Source organism: Cervus elaphus, chromosome 24, assembly GCF_910594005.1.
Source record: "Cervus elaphus chromosome 24, mCerEla1.1, whole genome shotgun sequence".
In the NCBI taxonomy this organism is placed as follows: domain Eukaryota; kingdom Metazoa; phylum Chordata; class Mammalia; order Artiodactyla; family Cervidae; genus Cervus; species Cervus elaphus.
In genome coordinates this window covers 66,718,802-66,740,000 of record NC_057838.1, presented here as the reverse complement: position 1 = coordinate 66,740,000, position 21,199 = coordinate 66,718,802, and the positions used below count along the sequence as shown (strand labels likewise).

General features: G+C 48.3%; 1 protein-coding gene and 1 pseudogene across 4 annotated transcripts in view; one reads left to right on the top strand and one right to left on the bottom strand.

The window, feature by feature from the left end:
• Window positions 1–3,809: 3,809 nt before the first annotated feature.
• LOC122682978 lies at window positions 3,810–4,186 on the bottom strand (annotated as a pseudogene).
• Window positions 4,187–10,042: 5,856 nt separating this feature from the next.
• The window catches only part of TAMM41 (TAM41 mitochondrial translocator assembly and maintenance homolog), a 53,377-nt gene continuing 42,220 nt past the window's right edge, over window positions 10,043–21,199 (top strand). For 2 of the 4 annotated variants that reach the window (XM_043886395.1, XM_043886394.1), the window contains exons 1-3: window positions 15,028–15,428; window positions 18,082–18,264; window positions 20,996–21,088. In XM_043886395.1, the coding sequence (XP_043742330.1) occupies window positions 15,294–15,428; window positions 18,082–18,264; window positions 20,996–21,088 (411 nt within the window). In that variant the 5' untranslated portion in view covers window positions 15,028–15,293. Of the gene's footprint in view, window positions 10,062–15,027; window positions 15,429–18,081; window positions 18,265–20,995; window positions 21,093–21,199 lie in introns of those variants that run through there. The other 2 variants (XM_043886396.1, XM_043886397.1) reach the window with 2 other exon arrangements.

Sequence of the window (21,199 nt, the reverse complement as noted above, 5' to 3'; positions counted from 1 at the left end):
TCTACAGTCTATGTCTCTCCAGCTCCAGGAAGGCGAGAATCAGGGTCAGTTTGGTGTATCTCGGGCAATACACGCATACACAGTTTATTGAATGAACTTAAAATTGCAACCCGAAGTCAATCCTGAGTTACACATTTTAAACTGGAGACACAAGTCTTGTTAGATTCTTTGCACTCCAAACTCTCTTAAATGCCTCACATACTTCAGGTACCACATGTTATACGGATTGCTTCAATTCTGGGCTGAAATGAGGATTAACTTCTCAACTGGCCGAGCACACGTATCTCTGGAGAAGCAGGTCAGAGGAGTGAGCTCTGAATCTGCAGATGACCGGTGTGAATTTTTCTCCGAACCCGAGCAGTGTGTTGACTTTGATTCTCTCCTCTGTCCCTGGGAACACAGCTCGGGCTGTGTATATCACCGTCGAGGGGTCGAGTGGGAACAGGGGTTGAGTGAGCGGCCAGCCCCTTTGGCCAAATCCAGGGCTTGAGTGCTGGCACAGGGTTCCATCTGCTGAGTGAGCGGGGGTTGCGGGGGGTCTTTCTCATTCACTGAAGGTCCCTCTGGCCTCTGGGCGGGTGGTAGCCTTGCCTGGTCAAAGGCGATGCCAGTCCGTGACCTGCAAATCGGGCAGCCTTGCAGCTCACCTGCCCTCAGGTCAATTCCTTATTTTCTATTCTTCAGGACCACAGAGGCTGCTGCTCCCCACCCCCACCCCCCACCCCACCTGCACCCCCATCACATTCACCGAAGTGTGGTTCCTATCTGATTCAGTCCTGAGCTCCCGCCTGGCAGGGCCGCGACACCCAACAATATTTCCATGAACCAGCTTGGACTCATACCGCCCGTGGCAGGATCTGACTCAGCCTGACGCCAACTGCCAAGGCATTTGAATGGCAGCTTCCCTTCCTCTTTATTGAACAAACATTTACTCAGTCCTTCCTAAGCGCTGGGCACTCTTCCAGCACTTTCCAAATGCTGACCTCTTTAATCCTCCAACCTAGAAGGGAGGTACGACCATGGTCCCATTTTAATGATGAGAAAAACTTAAAAGTCCGGAGAATCTACGCGACCCACCTGAGATCAAACAGCTCCTGGACTGGGATTCAAACCTGGGTCCCCTGGTTCTGGCAGTGGGTAACCACAATGCTTCACTCTGCCTTTACTTAAAAAAATTTTTTTTTAATTTAATTAAACTTATTTATTTGGCTGCGCGGATCTCAGTGGCAGCACGTGGGGTCTAGTTCCCTGACCGGGAAGTGAACCCGGCCCCCGGCGTTGGGAGTGCAGAGTCTTAGCCACAGGCCACCCCGGAAGTGCCAGTTTTTTCCTGTCTTTCTTTTATTTGCTTCCCTCCCTTTCTGCCCCTTTCTTGCCTCTGTTTCCTTCCTTCCTGACCCCGAGCAGCTGCCATCTGCCTCCCCTGGACACCACCCAGCCTGGCACAGTCTCTGCCAGTTCCTCCGTCATCACGGCTGGTTCCCGGTGCCCCCGGACAGGGAGTGCCAGCCTCCACCCCGCCTCCCGCCCGCTCCGCCTCGAAGCGGCAGGTGGCAGAGGCCCGGAGCCAGGGCCGGGGCCAGCCTGGAGGGAAGCCAGGCCTGTGGGGAGCTGCGTGACGTGCCCACACCCGCCCCTGACGTCCGATGCCCGCCTCGTGAGCTCCGTGCCCTGCTCAGCGGCTTCACTGTGACGCCAAGTCAGCCTCTGCTCCCGGGGAGGCGCTTGACAGTAGGGACCCCGCCGCTCTTGTGAGTATCACCCTGTCTAAAAGATAGAATGGCCTGCAAAAATCACGATGGTTGAAAAACAGGTTCATCGCCTGACCCCAGACACAATCCTGCCTGGGGGCATAGCTTGCGCTGGGACTCCCGTGACCGCTGGACATGAAAGGAGGTATTTTCCTTCCCCAGTGCTGGCTGCCAGGATCTAAGGGAGAGGCCAGTGACACGGGCAGATCTGGGTCTCTTGCTCTGCTTCTGATCCCCTGGCAAGTCTCTTCCCAGTCTGTGTGGGTACAGGAGGGGCAGTCCCTGTCCATGCCTCGTGCAAAAAAAAAAACGTGGCCTTCAGGTTGAAAACATAAAAGAGGTTTGGAACCCTTTTTATCTGTACAGATGGGAAAACCGAGACCAAGAAAGGGGATGGAACTCGCTCCAAGTCACAGAGTAACATGCAGTCAGGGCTAGTTCCCAGGTCTCTAGACACCTAGCTTACTGCGCTTTCACTGGGTGGTGGTATTCAGTCGCTAAGTCATGTCGACACTTTGCGACCCCATGGATTGCCGCACGCCAGGCTTCATCTGTCCTTCACTATCTCACTGAGTTTGCTCAGACTCATATCCTTTGAGTCAGTGATGCCATCCAACCATGTCATCCTCTGTCATCCCCTTCTCCTCCTGCCCTCAGTCTTTCCCAGCATCAGGGTCTTTTCCAGTGAGTCGGCTCTTCTCATCATGTAGCCAAAATATTGCAGCTTCAGCTTCAGCATCAGTCCTTCTAACGAATCTTCAGGGTTGAATTCATTTAGGATGGACTGGTTTGATCTCCTTGCTCTTCAACAGACTCTGAAGAGTCTTCTCTAGCACCACAGTTTGAAAGCATCAGTTCTTCCGCATTCGGCCTTCCCTGGTGGCTCAGATGGTAAAGAATCCGCCTGCAATGTCTGAGACCTGGGTTTGAACCCTGATTTGGGAAGATCCCCTGGAGAAGGGAATGCCAACCCATAGTGTTCTTGCCTGGAGAATCCCCATGGCAGAGGAGCCTGGCGAGCTACAGTCTCTGGGGTCGCAAAGAGTCGGACACGACTGAGCGGCTGAGCCCTGCAGCCTTCTTTTTGGGGCAACTCTCACATCCATACATGACCACTGGGAAAACCATGGTTTTGACCACATGGACCTTTGTCAGTAAAGTGATGTCTCTGCTTCAGAATACACTGTTTAGGTTCGTCATAACTTTTCTTCCAAGGAGCAAATGTCTTTTAATTTCATGGCTGCAGTCACCATCTGCAGTGATTTTGGAGCTCAAGAAAATAAAGTCTGAAACTGTTTCCACATCTATTTGCCATGAAGTTATAGGACCAGATACCATGATCTTATTTTTTTGAATGCTAAGTTTTAAGCCAGCTTTTTCACTTTCCTCTTTTTACCTTCAAGAGGCTCTTTAGTTCCTCTTTGTTTTCTGCTATTAGCGTGGTATTATCTGCATATCTGAGGTTGTTGATATCTCTCCCGGCAATCTTGTTTCCAGCTGGTGATTTATCCAGTTTGGCATTTCACGTGAGGTACTCTGCATCTAAGTTAAATAAACAGGGTGACAATATACAGCCTTGACGTACTCCTTTCCCAATTTTGAACCAGTCTGTTGTTCCACCTCCGGTTCTAACTGTTACTTCTTTGTCTGCATATGGATTTCTCAGGAGGCAGGTCAAGTGGTCTGGTATTCCCATCTCTTTAAGAAATTTCAACAGTTTGCTGTGATCCACCCAGTCAATGGCTTTAGTGTAGTCAATGAAGCAGAAGTAGATGTTTTATTGGAATTCCCTTCCTTTTTCTATGATTGAACAGATGTTAGCAATTTGATCTCTGGTTCCTCTGCCTTTGCTAAATCTAGCTTCTACATCTGGAAGTTCTTGGTTTATGTACTGTTAAATCCGAGCTTAAAGGATTTTGAGCATGACTTTGCTACCATGTGAAATGAACACAATTGTGAGGTAGTTTGAACATTCTTTGGCAATGCCCTTCTTTGAGATGGGAATGAAAACAACTATACTGTGCCCCTCTTTGCCCGAAATGTGCCCATGGTATCTAATTTTCTTTCTTTCTTCTTCTTCTTTTTTTTTTTTTTTTACAAAAGTTTATTCTTAAATGTACAATAGGTTCCAAGACAACACATCATTCTAGCTATAGGCAGCAACAGATATCATGGCAGGGAATCCAGGTGTTTAAACAGGAATGGAACTAAGGGTCATCACTGCCTCAGGTGCAAGGGAACAGCTTGCTTTTTGCCAGATTTCTTAATTCCACCAGTGGCCAGGGGGCCTTTCCCCGCAGCCTTTGCTTTTAGCTCCTGGAGTTTCTTCTGCTCCTCCTTCTGCTTCTGCTTGAATGCCTTATCTCGTCCATCTCCTTGGCTTGCTTCTTCGGCTGCTTCAGGGGCTTCTTCTTGCCACCTTCATGGCCTGACATGGCGCCTGCCGCCCCTTCCCCAGACCCTGCCACCGGAAGCCTAATTTTCTTAAAGAGAACTCTAGTCTTTCCACACCTTTGTTTTCCTCTATTTCTACGGATTGTTTATTTAAGAAGGCATTGTTATTTCTCCTTGTTATTCCTTGGAACTCTGTGTTCAGATGGGTCTATCTTTCCATATCTCATTCCCCTATCGCAAATTATTTTGAATTGCCTCTCACTAATGATTGCTTTTCTTATGTTTCAGCAAAATCATCAACGCAGCAACACATTCTGCCTACGCTCAGCTCGTGAAATTTGCTTCGTGAATGGGGGTTCTTTACTGAACTGTTTCTGATGACCAGCTCTGGACATTTCTGGAGGCAGGGGGTCATTTCCAGGGCCCCAGCGTCTATGAGTACCCAGTGCCCAGAAGCGGTGGTTTTCAAGGTGTTGTTACAGGACGTGTCCACAAGGCGGCAGCACGTTTCTGTTTCCAGGTCTGGGTGGGCGGCAAGCAGAGCCTTAAAAGAAGACTTTACTGGGCGGGAGAGGAGGGTGGACAGGGCGAGAAGACACAGCCGAGGGCTTGTGCTCCTTGCTGTTTCCCCGGACGTTTCCCACCCCCGACCCATGCCAAGCCCTGGCAGACGGCTCCGCTGAGGACGCTGTGGCTCCTAGGTGGGGCGACGGCTCCGTGCAAGGAGGCTGCAGCGGGGATTCCACCGGCGTGAGAGTTGCACACCAGGTGACTTCCCCAATCTCTTCCAGCCCAGAGCATGCGCTGGTCTTTGGATGCAGGAGGTTTCATGGAGCTTTCAGGAGGTGCGCCTGGATCCGGAGATGGTGGTCACGGTCACAGGGGACCAGACACTCCAGGACTCAGGGGGGCTCGTTTGCTGGCCGGTCCTCCCCAGCTCTCTCAGCTGGCCCAGAGTCCAGGCTGGGGGGCCCCAGGCTGCTCAGGCCCCAGAGAGGTGACACAAGCCTACTCAAAGGGGCTTCAGGGAGATAACGACATTTCTGTTGGTTTTGTTTTGGGTTGTTTTGTTTTCTTTTTAACTCCACTTCTTTCTAGTCTGAAGGGTTTATGTTAGATTGGAATGGAGTTCATTTACAACAATGCGTTTCTTTGGGGCTTCCAGCCACCCGATTCCGTGACACCTAAACATGGGTGTATTCCTTGTTGATTTCTTTCTCCCTTCGGGTTACTGGAGTGTGTGGGCTAGAGCAGCCTCTGCAGTGGAGGGGGTCCTTTCTGATCGTCTATGGGTCTCTTAGTGCACACCTCTTACCCTCAGACACCTCTTGTATGCTTCTCCCCGCCCTTTGTGCTTCCGTAGACATCCCTTTGGGTTCTGGGCCCTGGAGTCGGTTTTTCTTTCCTAAATGAGTTCATTTGTGTCAGTCTTTGGATTCTGTCTCTAAGTGACATCAGAAGGTGTTTGTGGTTCTATGCCAGCGGCCCTTCACTTTATGTGACCCCCTCCAGGTCCATGCATTTTTCTGTGTTTTCTGCAGAAGGCATGTTTCTTTCCTGATTTTGGCAGAGTAATATCCCAGTGTGTGGATGAACCAGATTTTCTTGAAGCATCTATATGCTGACAGACTTTTTTGTTGCTTCCAGGTCTTACCTTGTAAATGATGCTGCATACTGGTTGGGTGAGTGTGTCTTTTTGAATGAAGGTTTCTTTTTAATTGTTATTTTTTCGTGTAGAGGCCCAGGAGTGTGATCGTGGGCTTCACTGGTAGGTGCCTTTTTAATTTTGAAGGGGCCCTTCCTCCCATTCTCCATCGTGGCTCTTAGCAATTGACGTTGGAGAAAATGGTGAAGGGGGGTTCCCTCTCCTCCGTGCCCTCCCTGGAATGTATTCTTTGTCGACCTTGGTTGATCTGCTTCCTGACTGGTGTGAGTTGATACCTGGTGGTGATTTGATTTCCCTTTCACAGTAGTTGATAAGGGCAAGCCAGTGGTTTTCGTGCAAAAATTGAAAACACACAGTGGGCGTCCAATCGCCTCTTCACCTTTGCTTTATGCAAAGCGGCTGTGTTTTGAATTGTTTTTAACTACATCCCCGGATATAGTTAAAATCTGTATACCCAGATTTAACTGCAACTGGGTCTCTGGGGACTTGTACTGTTCCCCAGGCCTCGGGGCTCAAGTCTGGTCAGGCTCCAGGGCTGTGACAGAAGCCCAGGTCACCGAGGACTCAGGGGAAGAGCTGTGACATCTCTTTTCTTTGTAATTTCCCCTCTTCATTTGAAGTTTACATATTTTCCGGTGGGAATAGAGTTCGTTTCCAATATTGTGCTTCTTTGGGATGTCAGGCACCCTCATTCTGTTACCCATGTACCTAGATGCATTGCATTTCAGGTTTCTTTTTCCATACAGGTCGTTAGAGACGGTTGATCGGAGTCCCTGATGCTGGACAGTTGGTCCTCCTGACTACTTTATATATGCTGGTGGAGATTTGTCAGCCCCAAACTCCTAATTCATCTCTCCTACCAGCTGTTTCCTTCTGTAACTGTTAGTTTTTGTTGTTGGTGGGTTTTTTTCCTGGGCCTGGACTTTGGTTTCTCCTCGGTCAACTGATCCGTTTGTATCCATTTTCCACGGCCTGTCTAAGCGACATCACAGGTTATTTGTTGTTCTGTGACTGAGGTCCTTCACTGAGTATGATCAAAGTCAGGTTCATCCGTCTTGTTGCAGAAGGCAGTGTTTTATTTCTCTTTTTGGCTGACTGAGAGTCCATTGCATCCAGGTGCCATGTCTTTTTGACGCATTCATCTGTCCCTGGGCATTTTTGTTGCCTGCCAGTCTTGGTGATTGCAAATGATTCTGCAGTGACCGTTGGTTGAGCCTTTGGTTTGGCAATCCAGGTTTTTCTTTGCGTATAGTTTCAGGAGTGTCATTGCCAGGCCCATTGGTAGAGATCGATTTGTATTTGTATTTTACTTTCTCTCGCGGAAGCGACCTTCAGGCCTTTCTCCATCGTGGCTCCTGCACTTACCTTCCCCAAACGACCCTTGGATAGGTCCCTTTCCCCCGGGTCCTATCCTGCTTTGATTCTCTGTCCCCGTTTTTCCTGATCTTCTCTCTAATGGCCATGAAATGGTATCTGGTTGAGATTTCCATCTGCCTCTCCCTAATGACTGCTTTTCTTGTGCTTAAGCAAAATCACCATCTCAGCAACACTTCTTTCAACCTTACACCTCTTTAAATTTGCTTCGTGAACGGGGGTTCTTTACTGAACTGTTTCTGATGACCAGCTCTGGACATTTCTGGAGGCAGGGGGTCATTTCCAGGGCTCCAGCCTCTATGAGTATCCAGTGCCCAAAAGCGGTAGTTTTCAAGGTGTTGTTACAGGCCGTGTCCACAAGGCGGCAGCACGTTTCCGTTTCCAGGCTGGGTGGGCGGCAAGCCGAGCCTTAAGAGAGGCCTTCCTGGGCGGGAGAGGAGGGTGGGCAGGGCGAGAAGACACAGCCGAGGGCTTGTGCTCCTTGCTGTTTCCCGGGACGTTTCCCACCCCCGACCCATGCCAAGCCCTGGCAGACGGCTCCGCTGAGGACACTGTGGCTCCTAGGTGGGGCGACGGCTCCGTGCAAGGAGGCTGCAGCGGGGATTCCACCGGCGTGAGAGTTGCACACCAGGTGACTTCCCCAATCTCTTCCAGCCCAGAGCATGCGCTGGTCTTTGGATGCAGGAGGTTTCATGGAGCCTTCAGGAGGTGCGCCTGGATCGGGAGATGGTGGTCACGGCCACAGGAGACCAGACACTCCAGGACTCAGGGGGGCTCATTTACTGACCCGTCCTCCCCAGCTCTCTCAGCTGGCCCAGAGTCCAGGCTGGGGAGCCCCAGGCTGCTCAGGCCCCAGGAATGTCACAAAAGCCTGGTCATTGAGGAGTCCTTGTAATATATGTTCATTTCTTTTCTTTTTAGATTTAATTTGTCTTTTTAAGTTGGAATATAGTACTTTATCATGCTGTATTTCTTTTGAGTGTACAAGAACCTGACTCACTTATACATACACACATAGCTATCTTTTCAGATTCTTCTCCCCTATAGGTTATTATGGAGTGCTGAGTAGAGTTCCCTTTGCTATGCAGTAGGTGCTTGTTGATTATCGATTTCATGCATATTACTATGTTTACATTAATCCCAACCTCCTAGTTTATTCCTGCCCCCTCCCCTGCCTTTCCCCTTTGGGAACCAGGAGTTTGTTTTCTAAGTCTGTGAGTCTGTTTTGTAAATGGGTGCATGTGTATGGATACTTCGACTCCACTCGTAAGCGGTATCGCAGGCTGTCTGTCCGTCTCTGACTGACTACACTTGGTATAATCATCTCTAGGTCCATCCGTGTCGCTGCACATGGCATTATTTCATCCTTTTTATGGCTGAGTAATATTCCATTGTATATCTGTAGCACACCTTTATCCATTCATCTGTCAATGACCATTTAGGTTGCTTCCCCGTCTTGGCTGCACAAGGCATATTAATATACTAATGCTCTGAGAAATCCCACAGCAAAGCAATCTGTTTGCATCTGCTTAATCTGATTTCCCAAACGCGGGTGCCCATGGAATTTTTTTTCATATCACTCCAAATGATAATTCAATGAAACCCACTTTGAGACATCCTGCTCTACACCAAGTCTAGACTGCAGATTCTGGTGCCTGAAAATAGTCTAGGAATGCTCTAATTAATGCTTTCTTCTCCTACTGAGTTCTTTGCCCATTTCAGTTCAGTTCAGTTCAGTCACTCAGTCATGTCTGACTCTTTGTATCCCCATGGACTGCAGCATGCCAGGCTTCCCTGTTCATCACCAACTCCCAGAGCTTACTCAAACTCATGTCCATTGAGTTGGTGATGCCATCCAACCATCTCATCCTCTGTCATCCCCTTCTCCTCCTGCCTTCAATCTTTCCCAGCATTAGGATCTTTTCCAATGAGTCGGTTCTTCGTATCAGGTGGCCAAAGTATTGGAGTTTCAGCTTCAGCATCAGTCTTTCCAATGAATATTCAGAATGGATTTCCTTTAGGATGGACTGATTTGATCTCCTTGCAATAAAAGAGTCTTCTCCAACACCACAGTTCAAAAGCAACAATTCTTCGGCACTCAGCTTTCTTTACGGTCCAACTCTCACATCCATGTGTGACTACTGGAAAAACCATAGCTTTGACTAGATAGACCTTTGTTGTTAAAGTAATGTCTCTGCTTTTTAACATGCTGTCTATGTTGGTCATAGCTTTTTTTCCAAGGAGCAAACGTCTTTTATTTTCATGACTGCAGTCACCACCTGCAGTGATTTTGGAGCCCCCCAAAATAAAGCCTCTCACTGTTTCCATTGTTTCCCCATTTATTTGCCATGAAGTGATAGGACCAGATGTGATCTTCGTTGCCCATTTAATTTCTCCCAAAATTCAGGGCTGGTTTTACAGGAGTTAAAGTAGACAGTTGCTGATTCGCTTGAAATTCAGGAACAGTAGATGATGATATCGACAAATGCATACACAGTCATCACTACATGTCAAGTATTTTTCTAAGAAGTTTTTGTACATTAACCAGTTTAGTCATCATGACTACCCTGTGAGGTAAGCACTGCTATTATGCCCATTTTATAAACATGGAAACTGAGGCACAGAGCCACTTGTTCGAGGTCACACAGATAGTGGCTGAGCTAGGATTCAAACCAGGCGATCTGGATCCAGGGTCCAGACTCTTGACCACCATATTATACTCCCTCTCAGATGAGACAGTTGCTTTGGTTCCCTGAAATTCTATTATTCATTCATTTCTTCAGTATTATAGGAGACTGTGCTCTTCCAGAACTTCATTGGAAAAACTCAGGGCCAAGAAGCTTTCCCAGAAATCGTGAAGAGCTGTCTTAACACAGGTATGGTCCAGACCACCTCGCGTTTTGCTGTAATCGCTTTGCATGCGCATCTATGACATTCTCAATTGCAGAAACTTTGTTTCAGGCACTGTGCTGGGCATTAAATGACCGGCATGTGAATGAGATATGGTCCCAGAGCTCGGAGAGTCCCCGAGGCTTCTGTAACTCTTTCTGATAGACACATTTGAAATTTAATACCAGGGCTTGAGAGCTACAAGCTTAAAGCTCTAAGAGCAAAGGGTTATATGTGAGCACAGAGGACAGAACAATTACTTCTGATCAGAAGAGGGTGATATTTGAGCTGAGGGTAAAGGAAGATTTCAATAGGAGAATGAATGAGTGAATTCCTTAGGAAAAGAAATGGTTTGTGTTATTTTTATGGTACAAAAATGAAAAGAATTAGACTTGGCGCTGTATTCACAGGGCCTGGCCTTAGTCCTGCAACTTCAAGCAAATCATTTTTCTGCACAGCAGTTTATCCATCTGTAAAATTGGACTAGTAACCACTGATTTCCCAGGATTTCTTTTAAGACTTAAATAAAGCTATGTCTGGAAAAGTTCTTTGCTTGAAATGCTAAGTGCCATAAAGATATTAGGTATAATTATGCTTCTTAATTTCTCTTGTACTTCGTCTCTTAAGAACTCAATACAATGCAGAACATTACTGAGTGCTTGTTCAGAGGCAGACACCATTCTCTGTACTTCCTGGATACTGTTTCATTGGCCGTCCCAACAATCCTATAAGGTGGGTCGTATCCATATGCCTATTCTCCAGATGAGGAAAAGAAGGCATAGAGAGCTTCAGCTGCCTTGCTCAGGTCACACAGCTCTTAACTACTGGGGCCCAGATTCAAACTCAGGTGGTATTCAAACTCAGCACCTCTGAGCAGAGGCTAAAGATGCTGTTAGTCAGGCCCGCTTAGGACACGTCAGCCAGCTGAGAGGGATGGATGTGGCAGGGTGACCACCTCTGAGGACACAGTCATCAAGACCCCTCTCCTCCAGTTCCATCAGTAGATCAGCTGAAAGTAGGATTAATTATAAGGATCACATAACTCGTTTTTTCTTTTCCCAAACATTTTATGTCCTTTACTTAAACACTGATTACAAGAAAAACCAAGGCATAAAAGTTATAGAGATTTCACAGGGCTTTTTAGAAAATGAAATAGGCGAACATCCTCCTGGTGAAACCCAGCCTGACAAGGTCACCGTTAAGGAGTCCAAAGCCAACAGCCTGGGTGAATCAGAAAAAATGAGGCCCAACATTCAGCCAAATCAAGTGGTATTTATCTGTATTTTAAAATGGCTCTCTAATGCTTTTATTTCCTTGGTATAAGAGTTCCAATAGAACCCTAAAGCAATTGGGGCTTTTTAATAGCTTTTAACTTAGCAAGCCATGGTCATTTAAAGAGAAGTGGAGGAGCTGCTAGGAGGAGGGAGATTTCTGCTGAAGAAAACGAAGGTGTTCTGGGCCCACTGCTTCTGCCTCTTTCTGGAGAGAGGCGAAATGCACACAGGAATGTGATGGACCTTTCCAGCTGGTGATTTTGCATTATCAGGAAGGAAAGCGTTTATGAAAATGAAAATTACTGATAATTATGTGTGAAAGCCCGCAAGGGAGAAAAATGCAAAAACATTTCAGAATCTTTATTTACATCCAGAGCTGAAGCCTGTTTGGTGGGAGTGTGAATTGGTCCAATTTTTTGGAAGGGACTTGTTAATGTCCTGACACTTTGACCTGGCAAGGTCCCGTCTGAAAATCTACTTTTTAGCAAGACTTAACACATACCAAAGGTCTGTGTACAAGGATATTCACTGTAGTGTAGTTTGCACGTACAAAAAATAGAAATAATCTATTGTCATCAACATGAAAATGTTTAAACAAATGGTGGCATATCCATATTTTAGAAAATTTTCCTAATAAATGGAATGAGAGAGATCTAGATATTTCGACATGGAAAGTTGTCCCTGATGTTTTCAGTGAAAAACAAAGCAAATTGCAAAAGAGTATCTATTGTATGCTTTCATTTTAAAGTGTTTTTAATGTTAATAATGGAATGTGTGTGTGCTGTCTTTTCCAACTCTGTGCGACCCCGTGGACTGTAGCCCACCAGGCTCTTCTGTCCGTGGGATTCTCCAGGCAAGAATACTGGAGTGGGTTACCATTTCTTACTCCAGGGGATCTTCCTGACCCTGGGATCGAACCCTCATCTCCTGCGTCTTCTTCATTGGCAGGCAGATTCTTTACCACTGTGCCACCTTTTCATGTTAATATATTCATAGAAAAATATGTGGAGGAGTATGTACCAAAGATTGCCAGTGGCGATCTCTGGGGTTTGGTATAATATTTTTGTAATGTTGACATTTTCATGTATAGATTATGTACAGATTATATATTATTATAGAGTATAGATTGCTTTGGCAAAGAGAAGGGGAAAATAGCTGAATTGTTCCTTCAAGGGAAGAAAGGAGAAAAAAGGAAATTTGCTGGCAGAGATTTATTCACTGTGCTTTGGTGAAAGGTGGCTCAGATGGTAAAGAATCCACCTGCCAATGCAGGAGACCCAGGTTCCATCCCTGGGTCGGGAAGATCCCCTGGAGAAGGGAGCCGCAACCCACTCCAATGTTCTTGCTTGGAGAATCCCACTGACAGAGCAGCTGGCGGGCTACAGTCTGTGGGGTCGCAAAGAGAGGGACACGCCTGAGCGACTCCCACTTTGCGTTTCGGGGTGATCCCGCGGTGAGTGGTCTCCCAGCCTGGCCGTGAGGGCAGGGGCAGTGTCGGCAGAAGGAAGCCCAGCGCCCATGTGCCGACAGCGGGACTGAGGCGCGGGGGCTTCCTCAGTGCCCTCTCTCTGGCCTCTGGGTGCCACGGCCGCTGCGCCTCAGCCTTGGTTGATGGAGGAAAACCTCTGGCTTCCCGTGTCCATTGCCTCCCAGACTGCCCCCTCCAGAAGCCACTGGCTCACGGTGGTAAAGAGCTCAGCCTTTGGCGTTCGGGAGCCCTGGGTTCAGATCCTGGCGTGGCCGCACGCCTTGCCGTGGGCTTGGGGAGCTTTGCTTCTCCTCTCAGGTGGCCTGGCTCCTCTTGTGAGCAACGATGGTCTAAGAGAACCTGCCCCAGGGGTCTTTGTAAGGAAGAGAAAATCAGAGAGAGCCTAAGAACAGACCAGAAACGAGGTCACCGATTATTACTGTCCTGTGGGTCCTTCCTTGGTAGAGTCTCCCTTCCGTCGTCTTCAGGATGAACTCCTTCCCATCCTTCTGGACCCGGCTCACCGGCCATCGCCGACGGTCTCCCTGGTCTCTGTGGCGCAGGCAGAACTGACGGGGGCTCCTCCTCCGGTCCGGCGGGCCCTGGGCACCCAGCCTCGCCCCTGCACGGTCTAGGTCTAGCCCAGGTTTGCTCCTCCATCTCCTCCACCCCGCTGAGGCCCTGCAAGGCGGCAGCCCTGTTCGGTCACCTTACAGCCCCAGCACTCACCCCAGGGCCTGAGGCTGTGTTTGAATCCCAGTCACCTTTTTCCTAATTGAATTCACCCTATTCCTGCCTCTCTCACCCCAGGCCAGGCAACTTAATGCACAGCGGAGCTCTGGTAACAGCTTCCTAAGGGGCCTCCCTGCCTCTTCTCCCTCCATTCTGGTCCAGGCTGACGTTTGAGCCTGACGGTCCCCGCCCAAAGCCCTTCAAGGGCAGAGTAGGACTGGAGGACACGGAGTCGGATTTTTATTCCGGTTTGCTAAGGCTGACGTGATGCCCAGCACATTGCTCTCTCCAACGCTTGGCGGCTTCATCTGGGAAATGAAGGCATCACCTCCTCCCACAAGCCTGTAGAAGGAATGCAATGAAAAATGCATGTGAAACGCATCAACGGCATTTAGCCAAACCCAAATTTAGCTATTGCTACTTCTGTTATCCTTGAGAGGCCAGGCTCATTGGGGAAGAAGGGAAGCATAGCTGAAAAGTCCCTGTCCAGGAATTCAGACTACATCCTGAAGGGCCCGGTGACCCGGAGCAAGTTTCTGTGTGTGTGTGTTATTCAGTTGCTCAGTCGTGTCCGACTCTTTGAGACCCTGTGGACTGTAGCTCACCAGGCTCCTCTGTCCATGGAATTTTCCAGGCAAGAATACTGGAGCAGGTTGCCATTTCCTTCTCTAGGGGATCTTCCTGACCCAGAGGTCGAATCTGCCTCTCTTGCGTCTCTTGCGTTGGCAGGTGGATTCTTTACCACTGAGCCACTAGGGAAGCCCCACAAGTTTATCTAGTTATTCACGAAGAGGTGAGCTCTTACCTGGGGTCCCATTTCCATCAGAAACTGCATTTCATGTGCTCCTTTGTGAGCCCAATCCATAAGGGAAAAGGGAAAAGACTCTTTCCCATCCTTAAAATTAAATACAATTATCAGATAACCTTGGTGCATTCTTCTTCCTTTTTTTTTTTCACCATTTATGAAGCGCTTTCCTGCCCATCATAGAATTTGGAGAGGATTTTAATGACAAGAAAGCACAGCCAAATCTTAACAGTGATAGTCTCTGGATGGTGGGATTTGGGGTGATTTTAACCTTACTTGTGTTTTCCTAAACCTTCAAAATCTTCCATAGTTTTGGAGCTGAATAGAAACAATGGTTGCATAATATTGTGAATGCAATAAATGCACTAAATTGTAAAGTGTACAATTAGTGTACAATTTCACCTCATCCAAAAGATCTCCTGCAATGCTACACACGTGATTTCACAGTCATTTATGAAAATGAGCTTTGAGGCGAGAACCAGCAAGGACTTTTACGGCTCAAAGGCAGTTCAATCAGCAGTCACACTCCCCCTCCCATGTCCAAGTCTTAATCCCAGGCGGCCAGCCTGCAGCGCGCTCCTCCGACCACCAGGGGGCTCTGCGGAGGCCTGGCGTCCCCACTCGCGGGAGGGCGCCTGCTCTTGCTCTTGCGCCTTCGGAGCACGTGTGCGCGCGGGGGGCGTGGCCCGCGTGGCCGCCTGAGCTGCAGGACGTCGCCCACTCGGTTGTGTCCCGGGTACCTCCCGCGTGACTGACTTCATGTCTGACAGACTTCGTGTCTGACTGACCTGCCGCCCCGAGTCCTTGCGGGCCCCCCTCTCCTCGCCCCCCGGCCCCAGCCCTCTTCCGTCTGGGCGGGTCCCCGGCTTCCATCTCCCACCGGCGGGTTCGCGTTCCCCGCCCGCCGTCCTCCGGGGGGCCCTGGGTGAGCCCCGGCCCCATGGCGCTGCAGGCGTTGCAGAGCTCGGGGGTGGCCTTCCGCAAGATCCTGTCTCACTTCCCCGAGGAGCTGAGTCTGGCTTTCGCCTACGGCTCGGGGGTGTACCGCCAGGCGGGGCCCAGCTCAGACCAGAAGGTGAGCCCGGGCCAGCCCCGCGCCGGGAACGTGCTTCCGAGGTCGCTTTGCCCTCGGTCCCTCCCGAGCCCTGGAGCTGCCGGGCCGCTCTGCGCATCCCCGTATCAACTCGCTAAGACCTGATAATAAACTCTGTGAAAGGGCTCTTAGCAGAGCGTCAGCGTGAGCTGCGCTTCCAGGACACGTAGGAGTCCGCTTGGATCTAAGAGCGGGAGATGCAATTATGTGGAGGGAAGAGCTGGTGCCGGGACAAGACGGGGGAAGAAAAAACAACAAAAACTAAAAAACTTGCCAGGTCCTCGTTCAGTCTTCTCAGCCTTGTCTGAACATGGGAGGTTTCTGGAAAGCTTTAAAAAAATACTGATAATCTGGGTCCCAATTGCAGAGATTCAGGTTTAATTGGTCTGGGCATTAGGAATTTAAAAAACTTCCCAGGTGATTCTACTACGCAGCCAAGCTTGAGAATTACGTCTCTGGCTGTAGGAGAAAAAACAAAGTGATTCTTCTGACTGGGAAGCTGACGGACGGACGGGTGGTAGGGTTCCGCATTTGCAGGAAGGGAGTTAGCGGGTGAGCAGTATATTTGCTCCTGCCCAGGACATTTACCAAGTGTCTGTTTAGGGCTAAGCATTGTTACTCTTCAAAGTTGGCGGAGCACCACAGCAGTGAGGGTATAGGTTTCCTTATGATTGTAGTTTTTTTTTTTTTCTTCTGTAGATGGCGGTGGGAGGGGGGGGGGGGGGGGGGGGGGGCGGCAAGTTTGCTTCCAAGTTGGCGACAAGGCTCAAGACATCCAAGAGGGGCAGGCAGTTATTTTCCATTTAATGAGGCTTTTAATTGGCTTTGACTGACAGGGGCTTTTGTGCCCTTGCTGAATTAAGGTTGAAGGAGCAGGAGTCTAGATAGAGATGTTTTCTCTATGTGCAGCTTGTGTTCTGGACTGGGTTTCTTTAAATGGTCTGTTGCAGTCTGCACTAGGGCCTCACTAGATTATCTGGCTGTAATCTTTCAGTTAATCTTTGCCTGTTCACTTCCTGGTTAGGCCATCTATACTGTGGCTTGAATTTCCTGGTTCCCACCTGTACTAGTACTTAAGTAATGTGCTTATTTTGTATTTTATTGTGCTCAGTCACTCAGTCTTTTCCAACTCTGCACCTCCATGGACTGTAGCCCACCAGGCTCCTCTATCCATTGGATTCTCCATGCAAGGGTACTAGAGTGGGTTGCCATTTCTTCCTCCAGGTGATCTTCCTGATGTAGGGATTGAAGCCTTGTTCCCGCATCTCCTGCCTTGGCAGGTGGATTCTTTACCACTGAGCCACCTGCAAAGCCCCCTAATTTAAATAGTACTTTAATTTGGCAGGATATGAGAAATGATAAATTTGGGGCATACAGGAAATTATAGATTATAATAGGCTATTTTTTCCCCAACATATGTTAACATAAAATTGTTAAAGACATGTCCACTCAAAATCTTAACTATCACCACTAGTTTGTAGGAAACTCAGAGCGTCCTGATCCTGTAGTCATCTCTTCATTTTCCTGTGAAGATTTTCCTTTGAACAGACCTGGAATTCCCTCCAAGAAAAGGTTTTTTCCCTCACCCTCGTTCCCTACAAGTTCAAAAATTGATTCCAGCACCTGAGTCTGTCCCGGATGAGCCCCTGCCTCGGTGCCCTGGTTACTGGCAGGCAGCCTCGTGTGTGGTGGTGCCTCCTTTAGTCCGCCCTCCCTTTCTGCTGCAGGAACATCTCTTACCATGGCAGCCAGCCTCTCTCTTTGGTCCCATCTCCCACCACTCTATACCTGCATCCCATCCCAGCCCTACTAACCTAGGCACAGCACCCAGAACATGCCCAGTCTCATCTCCTCCTCAAGAGCGTTTTCATCCAACAGGACTCCCCCGACCCACTTCCTCAGGCTTCTCCTAACACTTCACCAAATCTGCTTAACTCTTGTGCATTCTGGAACACTCAGACTTACCAGAGTCTTGAAGAGTGTCATCTTATAGGAAAATTCCTCCTTTTTCTGTGACCCCATTCTGAGTGAAATTCCCCTAGCAAGTCCTTTTGTAATAATCTGTCTATTCTCCCCAGGTGACTTTGAGCTCTTTATCTCAGGACCCATCAGAACGCCTCATAGATGATCAGAGGAGGTTGGTGAATGGTGAAATTAAAATAACTTATTTCCCTTTGCATAATGCTTTATAGAGCTTGTCCACATGGTGTTATCTGATCTGGAAGAAAAGTGAAACACATTTAACTAGATTTAGGTGGAAGACAGTGTAGCAAAGTGGTCTTGCCCAGAATCTGGAACCAGACTGTGTCTGTCGGAGCTTACTCTGTGCCGTGGTTTCCTTTCCTACAGAAATATGATAATAATGGTGTCTACCTTGTAGGATTGTTTTGAGGATAAGAAGTTCTGTATAATACAGAAAGTGTTTAAAAGAGGGCTAAAACATTACTTCAGTAAACATTACTGTTATGTGAGTGGACAAAAAACAAAGCTCAGCCTGGTTCCAGAGGTTTGCTTAAGTTTCTGACCCCGGGTCTGCTGTCAATCAAAGCTACATGGAATCTTAGAGCTTTCCACTCTGTCTCGGTGTCTTTCTAGGAGTTAAAACTAAAATCCATCTCTTTTCTTCACCTCCCAGAATGCAATGCTGGACTTTGTGTTCACAGTTGATGACCCCGTCGCATGGCATTCAAAGAACCTGAAGAAAAACTGGAACCACTACTCTTTCCTAAAAGTGCTGGGGCCCAGGATTATCACTGCTGTCCAGAATAACTACGGTGCTGGGGTTTACTACAACCCGTTGATCACATGTGACGGGAGGGTGAGTGACTTCGGGCCTCTGTCTTAACTTGGGTGGATATTAACCTTTGTTCTTAGAATCCCAGCTAAATACATGTGTTCTTACGGTCAGGAAATGTTCACACCTTTGCTGGATGAAGGTGGTGAATATGACTTTTTTTTTTGCCTCTGGCCAAATGTTTTTTGGCTGGGAAAGATTGAGGGCAAGAGGAGCAGGGGGTGGCAAAGGATGAGATGGTTAGATAGCATCTCCGATTTGATGGACATGAGTTTGACTCCGGGAGATGAGTTTGACTCCAGAAGATGGTGAAGGACAGGGAAGCCTGATGTGCTGTGGTCCGTGGGGTGGCAAAGAGTTGGACATAACTTAGAGACTGAACAACAACAAATGTTTCTTGGTGTCAACTTAGCGGCACCCGGAGTGCCTTTCGGGAGCATGAATGGTGTGTCCCACCCCCAGAGTTCCAGAATCAAAAAGTCAGGGATAGGGTTTGAGGGTTTGCACTTTTTACACATTGAGAGGTAATTATCCTATAACACTGTGCTAGTTTTAGGTGTGTAGTGTAACGATTGATCTTACCGCGGGTTGATTAGCACAGTAAGTCTAATTAACATCCATCACCATACATAGTTGGTTTTCTTTTTCTGGTGATGAGAACTTTTAAGGTTTACTCTCTCAGCCACAAGGATTTACATTTCTTTTTTAAAAATTTATTTATTTTTAATTGGAGGATAATTGCTTTACACCAGTGTATTGGATTCTGCCATGCATCAGCATGAATTAGCCAGAGGTGGACATACGTCCCCTCCATCTTGAACATACCTCCCACCCCATCCCACCCCCTAAGCTGTCGCCGAGCATCAGGTGAGCTCCCTGTGTTGTACAGACCCGTTATTTGTCTCTTGCACACATGGTGGTGTATATTTCAGTGCTTCTCTCTCTGTTTGTCCCGCCTTCTCCTGCCCCCTGGATTTGCATTTCTAACGAGCTTTCAAACGATGCTGATGCTGCCCGTCTGGAACACACCTTGAGAACCACTGGATTAGTCAGTGGGAGGAACGGGCAGACCATTTTGGATCAGGGTGGAAGTTTATCTTGTCTGTACGGAGAGGCGCACACGCCCAGGGAGAAGTTGGAAGTGAAGAGGGGTCGTAGGTCATTGGGAGCGTGTGGTGCCCGGTGGGAGGAACCCCTCGGTACCTTCCCTCGGTTGGGCGGAATTTGATGACTGGCGTTGGAGGGCAGGTGAGCACCCCGGATCCCGGTGGAGGGCTGTCTGACTGCGGGGACCCTGCCCAGTGGTCATTCCGATGAGGGGTCCAGGCTCTAAGAGGACGGCCAGGAACCCAGCGTGACCCCAGTGTGAGAGGACCAGTGGGAGCTGAGTCAGGGGCCTCCTAGAGTCGGCCGGGCGGAGGGTGTCGGCCGCGCCTGCGCTGCGCCAGGCTCCCGACGGTTCAGGGCTGTCACCCTTCTGCGGGCAGACGAGTCGCCTGAGGATCTTGTTGGCATGCAGATTCTGATTCACTTGGTCTGTGACGCTGATGCTGCTGGGCGGTGGACCACACTTTGAAAGGCAGGAGGCTGGAGTACTGACCTGAGAAGGATTTTGCAGGCCTATCTGAGCGAGGCAGGGATGAGCACTGAGGGTGATGTCTGCATTGCCTTTGGGCCGGGCATTTACTTTTCTGGTTGCTGTCCATCCTGCCTCCTGTCTGTTAGGCGCCTGCAGCAAGAAGGGCTCTGCGCTGTGGTGGCCGGAGTCGGGGGAAGGCGGTCACTCAGCCCAGCCCCGCACATCCGCACTAGTCATGGAGCTCGGAGCTCTGTGCTCTCTCCAGGGTTAATGTTATGCTGAGCCGACCTCTAATTAGTAGTTTCAAACACCATTGCAGGCTCCAGTAACCAAATGTTTGGGCATAATTGTGTGCCAAAGGGACTGTACTTTTTAATTTAAATTCTTTAGCTACTTTTTAGATATTTGCAGCCTGAGAAGACTGCTTGGATACTGTTCAGTGAAATGAGTCTGAAGATAGCTGTTGAAGCAAATGGGATTTTGTAACCGGAAACAACGGCATTCAGGGTTTTGTGCAAATTGTTACTGAAATGAGCTTGACCATAATTCCATGTGTTTAGGGCTGATAAAGAGGTTTTATGTTTGCATGTTGCATTGTAATTACAGAAGTGTTTCAAATAGTCAACCGTGAAAGAGAAATTCACCATGTCAAGGATGTCAGTGAAAACTTTGAGGAAAATTTCTCATTCTCTGCGATGAAACAAACACTGGAAGCCCAGCCTGAAATTCAGGGACCTGGTTTAGCTCTGCTCCTCCGGGTGCCACCTCGGGCACATCGTTTATTCTCTCTGAGTGTCAGGTTTCTATTTCTCACGTGAGGAGAATGAACTGTACCACGGGTCTGTCAGGACCAGTGTTTTTATTGATATTTCCAGTCCATTGAGGACCGAGACCAGACAGCCTTTAAGAGCCATTCTGCCTCTGACATTACAAGTGCCAGAGTTAAAACTGTGGTCATCGCACCATGAATACCTTAGGCAACAGACAGTCTTGGAAACTAACCCTTTGCAAAAGATTTCGTGGAGATGTGTGTTTTTACAAGCTGGTGGTTTTTTGAGTGGCTTTGGAAATCAAGCTTCTGCCCTGGTCAGAAATTTAGTTCTTTATATTTTGCACTTGCACAAGGGTCAGGATGGTATTTTGCTCTTTTTCATGCACATTTCTTTTCTTTTCCAGCTTATCAAATACGGAGTTATTAGCACCAGTGTTTTGATTGAAGATCTCGTCAACTGGAATAACCTATACATTGCTGGTCGACTCCAAAAACCAGTGAGTGAGTGTTCTGTTAGGGATGTCTCTTCTCTCCAAACTTGACCTTACTTTGACCTTTGTGATTGCATTGGCATAGAAATGAGCTTCACACTCCTTTTCCTGTGTACA